Consider the following 17,871-nt stretch of genomic DNA (forward strand, 5'->3'; position numbering starts at 1 on the left):
TGGTCTTTCTGGTTGATGAATCTTTTTTCATTTTTGGTCCCTGAGTTAACATAATGTCGTTTTATAATCTAGTTTGTTAACATTACCTAAATTAGTAAAGATGGTTTTCACTATGATCAACTTGAGTTCTTCAGATATGATTTAAACAGGAAATAAACCAACGGAATAACTCAAATGAAGCTACATCATTAACATTTATTTTTAATGATAATCCAAGAAAACGCGCGAAAACTGGTTTCTTCATTTAGATATTTTTGCAGTCAACTCTCTGACCAATTTAGCAGCAACCATGCCAGTCATCCCATCAACAGTATCACGTTGTGGGTTGAACTCGACCACATCAGCACCAACAACATCGGCTTGAAGATTGTGGAGAATGTTGAGAACATCTCTGAATGAGAGACCTCCCGGCTCGATATGGGAAACACCAGGGGCAAATGCCGGATCAAGACAGTCAACGTCTATTGAGATATACACTCCCTTAACACCCTCTCCAAGTTTCTGGATAATAACAATAAGCAATGATTAGGATGAGAAGGACATTTACGTCTTTTTGCACAGACAAGAAATGAAGAGCAAGTCCCACTACCAGATTCTCCAAAAAGTGTCGATCTTTTGAAAATGTGCGCATTTCATATTGCTCGACTCCAAATCTTTTCCCTTGTTCACGTCCTTCACTTGTTATTGATCGGATGCCAACCTGAAAAAGGAAACAAGAATTCATAAATAAAAAATAGAAAAGGAACCAAGTTTTGTACTAGTTATTAGTTTAATTTGTTATACTATTTCAAAAGGAATACCTGCAAGAGACGCCTAGCATAACCACCCTCCATAATTCTAGCAAAAGAAGATGCGTGTGAATACTTATTTCCTTCAAAGCAATCATAGATATCAGGATGTGCATCAAGGTGAAGAACATCCACAGGTCCTCCAAGCTTCTCAGACACAGCCCTCACTACAGGATATGATATCGAATGATCACCCCCTAAAACTAAAGGCCTCAATGGACTCTGCAGCAAAAAGATCATATACTTTAGCATCTTTTTCTTATTAGGACATAACATATTCTACTTTGAAAAATCTAACCAATTGTAACAAGGAAAATTGCTTTTAGATTTTTCACACACAAAAAAAATGTTGTAATATGAAGAAATGAGTATAACAAACAAAGCACTGAAGCAGTGAAAAGCAGCTTACTTCTTCCATCACTAGTTTGACAGACTCACTGATGATATTCATCAATCTGTCATCATCTATTCCACAATCTCGAAGCTCTTGAACAGGAACATCACCCACATCTGTTAAAATCCTAGGATCATTCAACTCTTTCCCTGAATCACACAACATGATTAATTCATGTTTTCAAATTACACACCATAACACATTGTAAATGTATTTTTAGATACCTTCCTCTGTGGTGGCATTTGTGCTTCCACACCAAATGGCCTCTCGAATCCTTGGTGGAGCAAATGCGGGACCCTGAAGAAATGATGAATTGTGTCCAAGAGGAACTCCAAGAAGAGATGCTGAAGCTTTAGCACCACCTAATGCACGAACTAGCTCTCCCTTATAAAAAAATTACTTATTGTCAAAACTTAAGTTATAAATGCATAATGAAATATGGACATCACATACCTTAAGTTTTGCTCTCTCACGAATGAGTGTAAGAGATGCCTCCATGACTCGGTTCTGGCCCTTCTCTATCACATCCTTAGGAACACTGTTTAATGTGTGTAGATAATGAATTCCTCTTCTCCCAATCTTCATCATGTTTGTTGGATAGATAGATATCTGTTGCAGCTACAAGAGAGAACAATTTAAGTAAAATGTTTTTAAGCTGGAACTATGCTATTGCGATCTCACTTAGTTAGCCATTGTATCTCAATTTTTAACCAATTTTGGTAAGAAAAAGGGTGAATTTGCAGTTTTGCTGTTACTATCTAACATACGGTTGAACTGGTCAGGTCGTTTTGGCAAACAAATATTTTCCCCCAAAATGTTCCATTCAGATGTTGAGCAAATTCACCGATTGAACAAGTAATCTCAACTATTTACTGATTAAGAATCACCACATCAAAATTATGGACAAAATTTCCCTTAAACTTTCAAAACGGATAAAGAGTTTAACTGGATCATATACACTACAAAAACAATTACACGCAATTCAAACATGAACGTATTACGTATATCTCGTCACGAAAAAAAATCGATGTTACTGATATACATATGAATCGGTTTCAAAGGTACAGTTCTGTCTCATCTCAAAGAATTTCAACTCGTGAAAGTTAATTCAATTCCACCAAAAGAAAGAAATAGATCAACACATACGAGAAAAAAAAAACAGAGCAGACGTAAATCTAACGAAAACTATGGGAAAAACTGAAAGGATAAAGGCGTTACCAATAGATTAAAGCGTTATCTAGAGAGAAACTGAGATTCAGAACAGCAGCGGGCGGGTATACAGGTGAAATTTTGGAAAAAAGAAAATTGAGGATTGATTATCTGATATGAAGATGGTGTTTTTACATGTGTGTGAGTGTATTGGGGTGTGTGTCTGCGTAAGTTATTGGCGCAATTAAAAAGAATTAGGAAAGTGGAGTGTTTGGTGATATTTTTTAAGGAAAGTTGAAAGAAACAACAAATGGATTAATTGTCGAGGTGGGCACCAAGGGGAATGTTTTATATATATATATATATATTAGAAAACTAAAATACAAAATTTAAATTTTGGAAATCAAATCCTTGAGTTTGTATTGAAAAATGAGTTGTATGAAATTATTCAAGTATCTGAATTATTTGTGTTGTATTCTTACCATCAGTGAAGATATCTAGTCGTATTAATATATCGGCTAGTGAAGTCTAAGTCTCGAATCTTGTAACAAGTTCCTTGGAGTAGTTGGTATACGGACTTGCATTAAATGAATAAAAATATTGGGACTTAATTGCAACTTTCAATAGAAAGCGTTTGTGTGTTTACTGTTGATTTTATTGTAAATATTTTTTTCAAAAAAAAATGAAAGTACTTTCTACAAAAGGTTGATATAATACGAACTTATCAACCATAGGCGGAGCTTGAACAATTTATTTGGGGCCGAAAGTATTATAAACTAGAATTAACGTTTAATCTCTTGATTTTCATCATGAATTTCTTCATCATCAACCTTTCTTTTGAAGAAAGAATGAATGATTTTCATATTTCCCATGATTTTATCTATAAAAAATCAAAATAAAAAAACAATACATTCAAAATCAAATTAATCAGCTATTCAGTCATTTAACTTATATCACATATTAGATTAACATAAACAAATAAGCAATGTTCATCTTTCATCACTAATTAGTTGAACCAAGAAGGCAAGAAGAGAATATTTAACAATGTGTAATTACTTGATTCCTAAAATTCTAACAATAATTCCAACTTTCTAATTCCAAGTATCCAACAGTCAAACAAGTACAATAATAGAAATTAGAAAAGAGAGAATACGAAACAGGTAAGAACAACAACCGAAGACCGAAGTGAAAGCATATCTGATTACGTGATTTTCTTCACTTATGTGTTGTGAAACATGAAAGAACAGGCGAACATCAGAATTGCAGCTGCGCAGAACTGTTGAACAACAGCAGGCAGCAACAATGCAACAGGGTGATGGTGGTGAATGGCGGAGCGCTGGAGTCGGCAGCTTCAATTTAAGGATTAGCGACTTGCGATTATCGAAGAATTGAGGATGGGGTTTGAGGGATTGGGGCGGAAGCTTTACATATTAAACGATGGTTGATGGAACGATTACTTCTCTATCTTTAGAGTACAACTTCTTGGCAAACGAACAGTTGATCATGAGGGGCCAGAACCCAAGACTTACATTGTTGGGCATATAACTCTAAAAATTAAGCATCCGTACTCTATTTCTAGCCCAAAATTTAGGGGGCCACAACCCCTCCTGGCCCCATAATAGGTGCGCCTAACCTTTTATATATAAAATGAAGGTCGAATACAATATTAAAATTTTGGTAGGTTTAATCCCAAAAGCTAACTTGAAAAAGAATGGGACACCTAGACTTATAAGCCACCAACTTACAGTACTTTCGGTCGATGTGGATATAACAAACTTTTTTATTTTGAATAAACATTGACCTCCATTTTTCCTTATGCTAACTTGTCTCTTTCACAAGTTATTTTCAAAATTTTAAGATTGTATTCAACCTTCATTCTATAATCATATTCTATACATTCAGGTTTAACAATCCAGTCTATTGATGTAAATCCAATCGATCAACTTTATTGTATAATAGTTTAATTTACTTATTTTTAGATCCCAATATAAGAGAAAATAACAAAAATAAGCATTGTTATTAAGGTTTTTTTTTTTTTTTTTTTTTTTTTTTTTTTTTTTTTTTTTTTTTTATTACAAGAACTAGACAACAATTAAGAATATTCCCCTACCAACCATCAATTTCGTTGTGCACTGTGAAATATTGAAAAGGCACAACAAAACCCACAAAAAATCAACAACATTTCGTAATGGCCCTTACAAAATGAACTGATATTTAATGATTTTCTTTTTCATTTTACATTAATTTTTCTTGTAAAAACTCTCAACCTAAGACTACGTTTTTCTTCAATCCGAATCTTGATTATTTTTCTTTTTTTGAGAAAATGTCTCTGAATATCATCACCGCAAAAAGAACTTCAAAAAATTGTTCTTTTAAAAATTGATTTCATAAAAATATGAATAAGTTCGGAGTACGTAAAATAAAAATTTTCTATGCTTTTTTGGTTCCCTACTATTTTTATTTTTATTTTTTTAATTTTTTTATGGGGACCATACAAAACTACCACCAGTTGGAGGTTTTTTTATAATTTTATAGTCCAAGTAATTCATATATTTCATTTTATTATTTGCTAGGGTCCACAAACAATAAATTTTGTTTAATATATTAATCGAATTTCAAAACCATTAATACTCTTACATGTAAATAAATTCGATTCATTTAAACCACAAAAACACAAGGTATCTTAATTTCAACAAAATGTGGATGTTACATTTTGTGTTTAACGAAAAAACAAAGTTGGATTGCAAGTTTAAAATTTGGCAAGTCATTTTCTAATGTTTTGGAAGAACAAATTGGAACAACTATATGAAATCAATAAAATACAATTTTAAGTTCAATTAAATACAATAATATTCTATTACATAGAAAGAAAGAGGCTTGCATATAATATAAGTGACACATAATAAAAAACGTAGATCTTAAACTTTAAATTTACGATTAAAATAAATACTTCCAAAATTTGAAAATAGGTCAATATAATTTTAAATGGGTTGGATTAAAAGTTTAAACCAGTTGATTGAGATAGGCCGAATAGGAAAAGCCCAATCGATTGTAAAATAGATTTAAAAAAAATATATATGAATTTAATATAAAGCAACAATGATTCTTCTCTCTCCTAGGGTTCCATCCATTTCAATCAACCTCAAATCTCGTATTCTTCTCCATCTTCCTATATCTAGAACGTACTATAATCGGCAGAACACAGGCATGTACTCATCATCTCTCCGGCAGATATCCGGCGAAGTCTCCGATTAGGTATTTTCCGATCTACCTGGGCTTTATTCTCTTTACTACAACAAAATTAGCACTTTCTTTGCTGTGTTACCTTTTGGTGTCGGTACTTTAGAATAGAATTCGAAATTGATACTTTTGATTAGCTCTAGAGTGGTGAAAACTTGTATAGTCGTAAATTGCATTGAGAGCATCATCAGTGATTAGTTGACAACTAGTGGTAATTATATGAATCTAGTCTCGTGTTTGGGATCGGAGGTGGATCTAGGAGTTTTCGCTACAAGTTATACTACTTAAGTAATTAGAAAAAAAGATAAGAAGTTTGAACTTTAAAAAACAATTACACTGCATTAAACGGTTAACCTAGTTCAGAGATTGAATCTAAAAGAAATTGGCATTAAAACGAGAAAGACAACTACATTTTCACATTGCAATTTGAAAGTTCATCACTTCATCTTCTGTTTCTTCCCAGAATCCACCTGTTTGGTAATTTCCAAACATTGAGGAAAGGTGTTCAATTTAAAGAAGTTACTGACATTTTGTCTAAGCTATTATAGGCTCTTAGTCATATTTCTTTTTCATGCATGATCTTGCAACCTCCCACATTGTGACATAGATGTGCTGGGGTTTTGGGTTAGTGGTTTTGATGCAAAACTTGAAGGTTCTACTGTCTATGTTGACATGATGTGGCGTCCAAAGTTGCTACTCTGTTCCTAAAGAAGATGCTGAATTCATTTTTTTAATTAGGAACTGGGCTTGTCTTCACATTTTCATGTACTCTGTTAACTTTGATGTATGTATTTCATCCTCAATTTGCAATACTAGGTGAATTTTGAAGTTGAAAAGCAGTCGACTTTCACCAAGGTTAAAAAGGCCATGTTAGTTTAGAAACAAAGGAAGTTATATTGAATTACATTGGTTAGAATAGATTAAAATGGAAGAATTTCTTTTCAAGTTTCAACCCACATAAATGACTTTAATTCTGACTGACACTAATATCTTCAGTCAGTTCAATGTCTTAATGTGACCAAAAGCACTTTTGTAGGTTGAAACTATTATGGTTGCTGGGGGAATCCAACTGCCATTTACCAGTTTCTTGATTTTGCAGGTATAAATAGATAGCTACTTTATTCCTACTTCTTTGGGGTGTTAGTGTTACTTTATATTTATTTATGTTAATGATTATCATCTTTTAGGCGATTGGGTGGGGGACCCACATACAATCCCTTCCATAGGAAGTAACTATGCAACTTGGTGGAGCAAAAGACTCCCAAATCCGTGACAGCAGTAACCCGAAGGTCCACCCTCAACCTATGGAAGAAACTGCAAACCAAAACCCTGAAGCTGTTGAAGCTTTAGTCTCAAAAATATTCACAAACATTTCATCCTTAAAATCTGCTTACATCCGCCTTCAAGCTGCTCACACCCCATACGACCCTGACAAAATCCAAGCTGCAGACAAACTCGTAATTTCAGAACTCAAAAATCTCTCAGAACTCAAACACTTTTATCGCGAAAACAACCCCAGACCCACTTACATTTCCCCACAAGACTCCCGTTTGGCTGCAGAGATTCAAGAACAACAAAGCCTCTTAAAAACATATGAAGTCATGGTGAAAAAATTCCAATCCGAAATCCACAACAAAGATTCCGAGATTGTACAATTACAACAACATATCCAAGATGCCACTCTCAAAAGGGCTAAACTTGAAAAGAATCTAAAGCTGAGGGGGCTTTCGTCATCTTCGAAAGATTCCGAGGGGGGATCGGTCGACGGAAATGAAAATATTCCCGTTTTGTCTCCCGAGCTTTTTAAGTCGGCTGTTGAACTTGCTTCTAAGGCAATTCATGATTTTTCAAAACCGTTAATCAACATGATGAAGGCTGCGGGGTGGGACCTTGATGCTGCTGCGAATTCGATCGAACCGGATGTTAAATACGCGAAACGGGCCCACAAGAAATACGCGTTTGAATACCATATTTGTCAAAAAATGTTCACCGGTTTTCAACAAGAAAATTTCGGTTTAAACAATGAAAACAAAGACAAAGAGACGTTCTTTCGAGAGTATCTTGCGTTACGTGACACGGATCCGCTTGATTCGGTGGGGCAAGACCCGGATTCGGAATTCGGGAAGTTTTGCAGGGGTAAATACGTAATTGTGGTGCATCCGAAAATGGAAGCGTCTTTTTTCGGGAATTTGGATCATAGGAATTATATAATGGGAGGAGGGCATCCGAGGACGCCGTTTTATCAGGCGTTTTTGAAACTGGCGAAAGCGATTTGGGTTTTGCATTTGTTGAGTCATTCGTTTGAGCCTGTGATAAAGGTGTATCAGGTGAGTAAAGGGAGTGAGTTTTCAGAGGTTTATATGGAAAGTGTGGTGAAGAATTTTGTGGTGGATGAAACTGGTGAGAAGCCGAAAGTTGGGTTGATGGTGATGCCCGGGTTTGGGATTGGTGGGAGTGTGATTCAGTGTCGGGTTTATTTGACTGGAATCAAGGAGATTGAATAGATGTGTTGTATTGTTTGAAGATGTCTTGAGATTTGTAGTAAGATGAAATATGTAAAAGTGTATGTTGGTTGTGATGTGTTTGATGTTGTTTTTCATAATATATATATTATGTGGTGCTGGTTATGAATGAGAATGAAAATAGTATGTGTTGTATTTGTAACAAGTCCTTGTGTAAAAGTTGCTCTTTGTCGTGAGATTCCGTTTGATGACCAACTTGCCCTTACGTTGATTATTGCAGTTTGAGACACTGTTACTGATATGAGATTAGGGGAGGAAGAAACCAAATATTGAATGACCAAATTGTCATTAAAATAGGATAATGTCATCTAAAGAATTACGCACTTGTCTATAGAGTTATGGAGTATAGAGTATATATAGAGATAGAGTATAGGCTTGTTATTGGTAGAACAATATTCTACGTGGGCCGAACGCTTGGATCAGACTAGTGGTGCAAAAAAAAACTGGTTCGTGGATCGAACCGCCTTATAAACCGGTAAACTGGTTCGACGTGAACCGATTCGGTTCGAGAACCGAACCACCAGTTTGGACAGGTTCGAGATGATAGATGTTGGAACCGGTTTAGGACCGGTTTAGTGGGAACCGGTTAGAACCGTCATCATCACAGCTCCTCATCGTCATCGAACAGTACCATCATCACCTGCTTTCACCATCACCATAAACCAGCATTATATATATATATATATATATATATATATATATATATATATATATATATATATATATATATATATATATATATATATCAATGTTCTAAAAAACGTAAGGCGTGACTTGGCGGCAATATCAAGTCTCAAGTTTTTCCGAGCCTTGGCGAGCCACGTCTTTTGTAAGACGCGACTTAAAGCGACAAGTTTGTATATAATTCATATTTTTATATGCATTTTCAACTATTATTTATTTTTATACACATATATAAGATAATGCGGCGTTTTGGTAAAGCTTGGCGGCACATACAAGCCTTGGAGTCATGGCGCGCCCTAACGAGCTTTTTAGAACCTTGATATATATATATATATATATATATATATATATATATATATATATATATATATATATATATATATATATATAGATGTTTTTTCTGCAGGAAGGTAACTTCAAATATATATTAATATATGTATTGTACGATGGTGAAACGCATTGTATTAAGATCATCCGTTATACCCACCACATACCACATATGTGGTGGGTGCTACATCAGCACCACATACCACATATGTGGTGGGTGCTACATTAGCATGAGATACCTATTACTAACATATTACTCCACCTCATTTTTTTATTTAAATTTAATTTAAAAATACATTAAAATCATTTTTTTAATACTAGTTTTTCCATTAAATTAAAATACCAAATTACATTAAATAAAAACTACATTAATTAAAATTAAAAATAAATAAATAAATAAATAAAACTAACAATAAAAATAAAAATTACATTAGTTAAAATTAAAAAACATTAAAAAAAATTAAAAATTCCAACCGTAAATAAAATAAACTACCCTGACGCCTACATCGGGCTCGAACCGACTCTTTCATCGCTTGGAAAAGTTTCAAGTTTTCGCCCTCGAGATCGTCCGCTTTCATTTTCAAGATTTTCATATCGGTTTTTGTTTGGAGTGTCTCTTCTGCCTTTTGAAATGATGATTGTGCTTCGATCATTTTTTGTTCCATCCGAGTTATCACCTCGGTTTTCGTTTCTTAAAGTTGCATATATCAATCAAATTTATCGCCAAACATATCCATAACACTAGAATTCGAAGATGTTAACGCCGCTTTTTTTGCTTTATTTCTTCCAACGGGCCGACGAAGAGGTTGGTCGTTTTCAACATCTATCGGATCGTCGTTGATTTCGATGTGTGTTCGGCCGTCCGATTGTTGAGAAGTTGCATCGGGATTTCTCGAACGCTTTGAACCGGAAGATTGCGAAGTTCCTTCCATTTGCTCTTTCCATTTTGGGGCGTCTTTCAATTTTAGCCACAATTTCATATACGGAAAAACTTTGCGTGTTGGCGTTGTTTTTTCAAATTGGTCCATGGACGCCTTGAAAACATCAAAATCGTTCGAGCCGTTTTTGCGTATGTTTAGGAGGTTGTTGTAGATTCCTCCAAACTCGGTGAATTTTAGTCGAATATCTAGCCATTTCGACGTAATTTGATCGGCATTTCGAGTTTCACTTTTCATTAACTCGTAAAAAATGGCTCGAACTTTTTCCCAAAAACTTTCGTAAGGCTGATTATCTCCTACAATTGGATCTTCAGAAGCCGCCACCATGCCTCCGCTAACTTTTCTTCTTCTTATTTTGTCCATAGGACCCTTTCTTGGGTGGTAGTGGGTCGGACCGTTTTTTTTTTTTTTTTCCTTTTTTCTTTTTTGGTTGAGGTGGTGGTGAAGGTTGCGTTTCCGCAACAAAATCGGGCGAAAGTGGTGGTTGTGAGCTTGGTGGTTGTGAAATTGGTGGTTGTTGTTGTTGTGATGATTGTTGTTGTAGTTGTTGGAATTGTTGAAATTGTTGGTATTGTTGTTGCATTTGTTGTTGTTGGAAAGACGGAAAATGTTGATATTGTTGTTGGAAAAATGGTGTTTGTTGGATAGGGGAACCGTTTTGAAGTAGATTGATAAAACCGCCTTGAGGTGACTTCGTAGTCGGAAATTAGCGAGGAATTGTATCTAACGCAAAAGCATTATCGGGCTTGCGATTTCTGTGGTTTGGAGGGGTATTTTGGTTGGAATCCATGGTTTTTGGTTGTGAAAATGTAGTGTGTAGTTTGTGTATAGAGAAAGAAAAGAACAGTGTAAAAATTAAGAAGTTAAGGTGTTGTATTTATAGATAAATAAATTGGGTAATTTTTTTTTAAAACCAAAGTAGTCGTTGAACGGCTATAAAAAATGGTCAATGTGGGCTGCAATTCTGTTGGTTGTTTACGTCCGTTGTGTGGAACACGACCACAAACCAACGGGGCGGTGTGCACGGCTGTTGTTCGTGGCCAGCTCAACCACGACCGGTCTCGTGCTAGGTATACCATATGGCCTAATAAACAAAAGCATGATGGACAGATGCATGGGAACTAACAAACAAAAGCATGCAGATACTTTTCTGCATGAACCTCCATTTTTTGTTTGCTTTGCTGTCAAACTCCTATTTCCATTTTATTTAAATCACCAAAACAAGAAAGAAACAAAAGAGTTCAATGAACCGGTTTACAAAGTTCATATATTTTTATTGAAGAACCGGTTTAGCTTTGAACCGGTGTTGACCATTTTGACTTGAACCGAACTGGTTTTAAGAACCAAACCGGTTTGGAAAAAAAAAACGGTTTATGCACCCCTAGATCAGACTGGGGTTGGTCAACAAGAAACATATCTAATCAAATTAAATTACTTAATAAATTTTAGATAAAATTGCAAATTTAGCTAAATACACTAATTACTTTGTGAAAAATAGCTAAAAAAACAAAAATTGCAATTTTAGCAACTAAAATCGCAGATGGAATAAAGCTATCTGTGATTTCAAGAAGCCATCTACGAATATACAAATGGCTAAAGCACAGATGTGCTTTAACTACTTATACATTTGCAGGTGGTTTTTTTTGTATATATTCTTGTTTTTATCTGCGATTTTGAGGGGTTTTTTTTTTTTTTTTTTTTTTTTTTTTTTTTTTTTGTAACTATGAAATTGATGGTTTGACTACGAAATAACCTTATCATTTTTTAGAGAGGTTTTAAACAAATTTTACAAAGAAATAACAACTAAACTGATAATTATTTGCACAAATTTATATATAACAAGGTTATTTTTATACTGACAGATCTATATACTGAGCGGGGTTCGATGTCGGGCGTGGCCCATTATGCATTTATTATATATGGTATGTGGTATTTTAGGGAATTCATTAAGCTTTGTTTTTACGATTTTCAGTTTATGTTTCAGATACTTTTGGTTTCAAAGGGAATAGTCCAGGATGATTGCAAAGCACACACCATTCTTTTCTGCATTTTGTGATTTACTCTGATGATGATGATGTATTGATAAAATTCGATTACCTTGGTTTTGTGACAATGATATGGTTTGTTGTTTTATTAATGTAAAAATGAAAATTTTCAACTCTTATTTTTTTCGACGTTTCATTTATACTTATATTTATTATTCTTTTGATACTTTGTTTTTTAATATTTTTTAATTATTACAGAGGACGTTAAGTTTTTGTTACTGTATCTGTATGGCTGATGAAATTATTGCATTTGTTTCTAAGCAGGTCATTTTGTATTGCTTATTCAATGTGCTAAGTTCAAAAGTAAGCTATTAATTTGTAATATTTATATTATTAACATATCTATGATATGGAATTATTAACATGTGGAAAATTATTAAAATTTCATTTCATAACGTTCATATTTCAATAACACATAATTGGCTACAAAACTTTTTAGTGAAGATAACATTGAAGAGATAACCTCTTTTAAAAAAAAAAAGGTTATATGAAATTTCCACATGATTTCTAATTTCATTCTAATGTTTTATTAATTCCTTTTAATGTTTTATTAATTTAGATTTATAATATCTAACATTTATTAATTGGTACAATAAATAGTTTACAAGTAAAAAAACTCTTCGGCTTCTTCGGTTTCATGTACCTCGGGATCATCCATCATATATTCGCTACATATGACTTTCTTCAAAAAAAAAAAACTCTTTTTACCAAATATCCGCTATTCACGAATTGGAAAAGATACATAAATTATCCCCTTTTAATTTAATTAATCCAATACTTAAATCTTTACCACCCTTAAATACATCTACTATCACATGGAAGTTGTGCGGTATCTCTTGGTACATTAAAAATGTTTGAAGATGTTCATAATTGGTATTATAATGGTTGCAAAAATTGCAAGTATTCAAATAGTTAATGTTCCATTGAACCACTTAAATGAGAAAGAGATTTTGGTGTGTACAAAGGAAAAGTGCAAGGACAAAGTTATTATTCTTGAACGAAGGTGTGTAACAAGAGTTATTATATTATTCTTCAATAATTTTATATTTATTTTTACTTTTTAATATTTTATATGTTTTTTTTTCAAGTTTTATGATCAAAGTTCCAGTTCAAGTTTTAGTTGGAGTTGTCAATTTTACAATGTTTGATCATTAAGTTAGAAATATTCTAAAATATTTGTTGTTGAGTTATTATCTAGATATGAAATGGTATATGTTTTTTTATAGGCAATAGCATATTGCTAAATAAAAATAATTTTTATACATTTATGTAATTGTTATTATATTATTTTTTTAGTTCGGCAATACAAGTGAGTTTCCTATTGAGTTGAAGGCTATTCTCGATAAAAAATAAATAAATAAATAAATAAATAAATTGGCTTTCAAGATTGTTGTCAAGATCTTTAATTTTTGCAAGATTTGGTTGTACTTACAACATTCTAAGTTAACAGATAATGTTGACATTATTTCTTTTTTAGAAAAGACCGAGTTAGAAAAGACCGAGAAGAAGAGTAGATTGAACAGGTAAAAATACACAAGCTTAATTAATTTACTACATACATATTTTAAACATATTGTTTTATTATTTCAATAGTTGTTTTCATTATTAAAAATTAACTAATCTACTTATTCATCATTTTGTTTTTATATATTACAAAGTTTTAATTAATTAATGTTTAATGTTTACAACATTATTGCCATCATCATTTTATGAATATAGACGTTTTTACTTTATTTGTTTATATATTGAAATAGTTAATTTATTTGTTATAGATTTTTGTCTTTATATAAAAATATTACTAAAAAAACATGTAATGCTCACCAATATATATATATATATATATATATATATATATATATATATATATATATATATATATATATACACACACGTGCAATACACATTAATTAAAAAAAAAAAAAAAAAACCGTATAATGTAATAATAATAAATAAATAAAATTAATGACCATATCAGGTCAAAAGAAAGTAAGAAATAGACCCGCACACCCGCATGACATTTCATATATATGATCTTTCATTTGTTGGAATTATGGGTGACATTACCATAATTTGCAAGGGCGATTGAAGACACATCTAAAACCCCATTTGAGTATCAAGATAATAATGGAATGGTTTACAAAACAAAAGTATAGTATTTTTTTGTCATCAAAACGTCAACCCTATACATAAAAATATAAGCAAAAAGGAATGTTATCAAACCAAAAGGGGATGTACATGGAACGAATCTCTTTAGTATTTGGGTTCCTCCAAAGAGGAAAAAGGAACAAACTCTTAAATTAAAGTATTCCTTTGTAGATTCAGAGAAATCACTATGTGTTGGCCAATGAGGCACCATGCTTTTTGATTATCTGAATTGACTGCAGAAGAAGATCCTGCTCTGTTGAAAATAACTTGTCTTTACTCTACACAATCAGACAAGATGTTAGCTTCAAAAACCAAAAGAAAATATTACAACAACTTAATAGCATATTGTTGTAGGTTAAATATTCAGGTTACATAATTGCAGTGAATAGCATACAAGTCATAAAAGAGTTAAATGCAAGGATGATTTGTTTATATTTGTACACATACCATCTGTTTTAGATTGCATCCAAGAGTAAGCTCCACAAAAGATCTTTCCACTCGAGACAAATAACAATACGGCTGCTCTTTTTCCAAGAAAACATTCAAATTTAATTTCATCATGTTCTTTATTTCCTCTGATATGGCAGGGATCTTTTCATACTCATCAATTTGAACAGGAATCTTGGACACCATTACACGCCATCCAGCCCGTGATTTGTTCACAATTGCCTACCAAAAACCAAAAAAAAAAAAGTTATAAAATAAAACATTCAAAGATAGAAATGAATGAACTAATACTCACCTGACTTGAAAACAAGGAATTCGGAACTACTATAGGAAACTTTTCTGCACTAAGCAATGAAGTGGTTGTGAGTCCCATCTCCATAACTTGACCTTCCACAGATCCAGCCTACAACCAAAAAAAGTTAAAGTAAATAACATAATAACAAATTCATAAAATAAACAACATAAATTTTTTATTTAAATACTTTTATCGTGTCTCCAATTGAAAAGGGTCGTGAAAGTTGTACAGACAACCCACTTAGGACATTCCCAAGAATGTCTTTAGCTGCAAAAGCAGTTGCAACCCCTACAAAGATATAAAATAACAAGTATTACTTTTCAAATACATGTTTTAAACAATTTATTAGGCGCTGTATAATTTTTTTTTTTTTTTAAAAAGGGAGAAAGAAAAAACTCACCTCCAATTCCTCCAACTGTTAAAATAGATTGCACAGCCACCCCACAGGCTTCAGCTAAAGCCATACCACCAAGAACAAACAACCCAACAGAAGAGATTTTGTCCAAAGTCAACAACTTATCTCGGTCAACACCCACAACAGTCTTCATAACCAAAGCGCGTGTTATCACATTTGTTTTCCATCTATGCAAAAACCACACCAAGCAAATGATAACAGCACCCCTCCAAACAGGTGCGATATACTGTGATGCAATTGTTGTTGGTGCCACCATTACGCCTCTATAAACCACAAATTAACATTATATATTGATATATTATTAATATTAAAGTTACAAAATTAATTTATACAAGTAAGCAAAAAAAAAAAAAAGTTACTGACATTTGAGAAAATGCCATGAAGGTTATGAGAGATTTGACTGGAGACTCTAATGCACCCCAAAAACTTTTCTCATAAGGTACTGCACCCCACAGTGATCCTACTGGTAAGATTGCACTTGGCCCTTCTGTTGAGTATTTATGGAACCTTCTAAATATCCTTGGCAAGATTGCCCATGCTACAATGGTTCCCATTATGGTGCCACTAACAGGAACAACAACATCACGAAGATATGGATAGGTATTGAGTAATTGTTCTACATGGGGAGTCACTTCATCTAAAGCTTCTTTTGCCTTTTCACCAGTTTGGGATGCAACATTTACACTTGAGGCCCAAACCTCCTTCGCTTTATGAAGCAAATCATTTCCATCGATTCCACTGGTATCGTTGATTTCTGATCCAGTAGAACTTGAAGCGGATACATCTTTACTTGTGGATGATGAATATGGACGATGATTCAAGAGATGTGTAGTTACTAGAAGAGGAGAAGTGCTCCAGAGGTGCAGGTTTGATGATTTGGGTGAGATTATGTCGACATTGTTGCTTGTGGTTCTTCGGGTTGTTGAGTAGTCTCGGCCTATGCAAGTAAAACACGGTCTTGCAGTTGCTTGAGCTTGATTCAAAAATCTGTTCCTTGCATACACCCGATGAGAAGATTTTGGGATCAAGGACTTAATTGAGGTCATGATTATGCATCCAATTGAAACCCTAACTTGTAAGAAGAATCCTATACCTAAATCAATCAATAGGAGACAGATGAGTAGCACATTCGTGAAAAGTAAACGAAATCTGAATTCTAATATTCAAACTAGAGTTTAAGATCAACTAAAAAACAGAATTACACTAAATTGATATAAAAAATCAAAAATCTAGACCTAAAGTATGACGAACTCAATGGTTCAATTTTTGGTATGAACAGAACTGCAAGATTACTTGATAAACATGATAAAATTGTATACTGGTTTTATGTTTTGGAAAATTTTCACTAGATTCGAAAGGTTTAGGAAGTATAGGAAAAAGAGCCTCTGCATCTCAAACACTAAACAAAACCCTTCTCGTATATTTACCGAGAGTTCATCAAGGAAAATCAAAGCCTTCGACAGCAAAGCGAGAAAAAGATATCCTTACCTGTATTGCCATTGCTTTACTCGGACTCACGTCGACGGCTAGATGTGACTGCGGAAGACTCGAAAAGGTGAAGACTAATATTGAAGAGGAAGAGATATGGTCCCAAAATGTAAAAATCATTATTTTGGTTGCATATATATATATATATATATATATATATATATATATATATATATATATATATATATATATATATATATATATATATATATATATACTACTTATAAAAGAAATCTAACTATTTCTATAAATAGATTGAATATAATAATATTATTTTTTAAGACGTCCAAACTATTAAGCTTGAAGTACAACCCATTTATAATATAATAATATTAAAACTTTAACCATATCATTTATCCTTTAAAAATCTCGTATCAAATTAATAGAAGAATTCATTTGCAAATTGAACCCGTCAATCTCAACACTTCAACCATTTGAAGCGGTCAATGTCAACAATTTATAGAGGATCTCTTCTATCACATTGGTAACAAACAATCTCATAATATCTATCTTCGTAATCCCTTCAAAGTAAGAAATATACGCACATTCTCTCGAAAAACCCTAACCAGTAACCAAGACAGTATAACCACCACCACCACAGCCGCTCTGCCTCCTTTCGCCTTCAATCAACCACTATCACGACTACCGTCCTTCCTCTCACCCACGACATGAACTTTCTTTTGGAACATAATATTTTTCTTTAAAAAAATATCGTTGAAAGAAGCTATTTGTCCCCGCCGTTGTGCGCGGGTAACGGCTAGTATATATATATATATATATATATATATATATATATATATATATATATATATATATATATAGAGAGAGAGAGAGAGAGAGAGAGAGAGGAATCATCATTTGAGAACCTATAGTTTACCAAGAATCCGAAAACTAATTTTAGACCCTAAGATCATAAAAATAAAGGGTTGAGATCGGTTGTGGCATTTTTGTAAATAAATGGAAAAAAATGATACGGGGGTATCTTTATTTTTTT

General features: G+C 33.1%; 4 protein-coding genes across 5 annotated transcripts; 1 reads left to right on the forward strand and 3 right to left on the reverse strand.

Annotated features, from left to right (window-relative positions):
• Nucleotides 1-91: 91 nt before the first annotated feature.
• Nucleotides 92-2,546, reverse strand: ARGAH1 (arginase). 2 transcript variants are annotated; one of them, XM_078990092.1, is made up of 7 exons: nucleotides 2,401-2,546; nucleotides 1,636-1,800; nucleotides 1,407-1,566; nucleotides 1,198-1,331; nucleotides 801-1,010; nucleotides 590-700; nucleotides 92-501 (listed from the first exon to the last, which is right to left on the reverse strand). In XM_078990092.1, the coding sequence occupies exons 2-7, from the start codon at nucleotides 1,768-1,770 to the stop codon at nucleotides 241-243; spliced, it is 1,011 nt and encodes a 336-aa protein (XP_078846218.1). In that variant the 5' UTR covers nucleotides 1,771-1,800; nucleotides 2,401-2,546; the 3' UTR covers nucleotides 92-240. The 2 variants fall into 2 exon arrangements, with proteins under 2 accessions (XP_078846218.1, XP_078846219.1); XM_078990093.1 differs by having other exon boundaries at nucleotides 1,636-1,791; nucleotides 2,401-2,539.
• A 2,903-nt stretch (nucleotides 2,547-5,449) lies between these two features.
• Nucleotides 5,450-8,238, forward strand: LOC145041881 (myosin-4 protein (DUF641)). Its single transcript, XM_078990094.1, has 3 exons — nucleotides 5,450-5,586; nucleotides 6,608-6,670; nucleotides 6,759-8,238. The coding sequence occupies exon 3, from the start codon at nucleotides 6,807-6,809 to the stop codon at nucleotides 8,073-8,075; it is 1,269 nt and encodes a 422-aa protein (XP_078846220.1). The 5' UTR covers nucleotides 5,450-5,586; nucleotides 6,608-6,670; nucleotides 6,759-6,806; the 3' UTR covers nucleotides 8,076-8,238.
• A 1,573-nt stretch (nucleotides 8,239-9,811) lies between these two features.
• LOC145039618 (glutathione S-transferase T3-like) lies at nucleotides 9,812-10,369 on the reverse strand. Its single transcript, XM_078987653.1, has one exon. It carries the CDS (start codon nucleotides 10,367-10,369, stop codon nucleotides 9,812-9,814), a length of 558 nt encoding a protein of 185 aa, XP_078843779.1.
• Nucleotides 10,370-14,178: 3,809 nt separating this feature from the next.
• On the reverse strand, nucleotides 14,179-16,997 carry LOC145041883 (Mechanosensitive ion channel protein). The gene is made up of 7 exons (XM_078990096.1): nucleotides 16,878-16,997; nucleotides 15,753-16,482; nucleotides 15,375-15,652; nucleotides 15,162-15,262; nucleotides 14,975-15,082; nucleotides 14,680-14,901; nucleotides 14,179-14,510 (listed from the first exon to the last, which is right to left on the reverse strand). The coding sequence occupies exons 2-7, from the start codon at nucleotides 16,433-16,435 to the stop codon at nucleotides 14,418-14,420; spliced, it is 1,485 nt and encodes a 494-aa protein (XP_078846222.1). The 5' UTR covers nucleotides 16,436-16,482; nucleotides 16,878-16,997; the 3' UTR covers nucleotides 14,179-14,417.
• Between the last annotated feature and the right edge of the window lie 874 nt (nucleotides 16,998-17,871).

Source organism: Lactuca saligna, chromosome 4, assembly GCF_052625555.1.
Source record: "Lactuca saligna cultivar CGN05327 chromosome 4, ASM5262555v1, whole genome shotgun sequence".
Taxonomy (NCBI): Eukaryota; Viridiplantae; Streptophyta; class Magnoliopsida; order Asterales; family Asteraceae; genus Lactuca; species Lactuca saligna.

What these genes read in the sequence shown, in the direction of transcription:
- ARGAH1 (XM_078990092.1), bottom strand. Translation starts at nt 1,770, where the DNA reads ATGATGAAGATTGGGAGAAGAGGAATTCATTATCTACACACATTAAAC. An exon ending in TCAAACTAGTGATGGAAGAA is followed by an intron (nt 1,011 to 1,197) that starts GTAAGCTGCTTT and finishes TTTTTGCTGCAG; the next exon opens with AGTCCATTGAGGCCTTTAGT. An exon ending in GACACTTTTTGGAGAATCTG is followed by an intron (nt 502 to 589) that starts GTAGTGGGACTT and finishes GTTATTATCCAG; the next exon opens with AAACTTGGAGAGGGTGTTAA.
- LOC145039618 (XM_078987653.1), bottom strand. Translation starts at nt 10,369, where the DNA reads ATGGTGGCGGCTTCTGAAGATCCAATTGTAGGAGATAATCAGCCTTAC.
- LOC145041883 (XM_078990096.1), bottom strand. Translation starts at nt 16,435, where the DNA reads ATGACCTCAATTAAGTCCTTGATCCCAAAATCTTCTCATCGGGTGTAT. An exon ending in AACAGTTGGAGGAATTGGAG is followed by an intron (nt 15,263 to 15,374) that starts GTGAGTTTTTTC and finishes ATATCTTTGTAG; the next exon opens with GGGTTGCAACTGCTTTTGCA. An exon ending in CAATTGGAGACACGATAAAA is followed by an intron (nt 15,083 to 15,161) that starts GTATTTAAATAA and finishes TTTTGGTTGTAG; the next exon opens with GCTGGATCTGTGGAAGGTCA.
- LOC145041881 (XM_078990094.1), top strand. Translation starts at nt 6,807, where the DNA reads ATGCAACTTGGTGGAGCAAAAGACTCCCAAATCCGTGACAGCAGTAAC.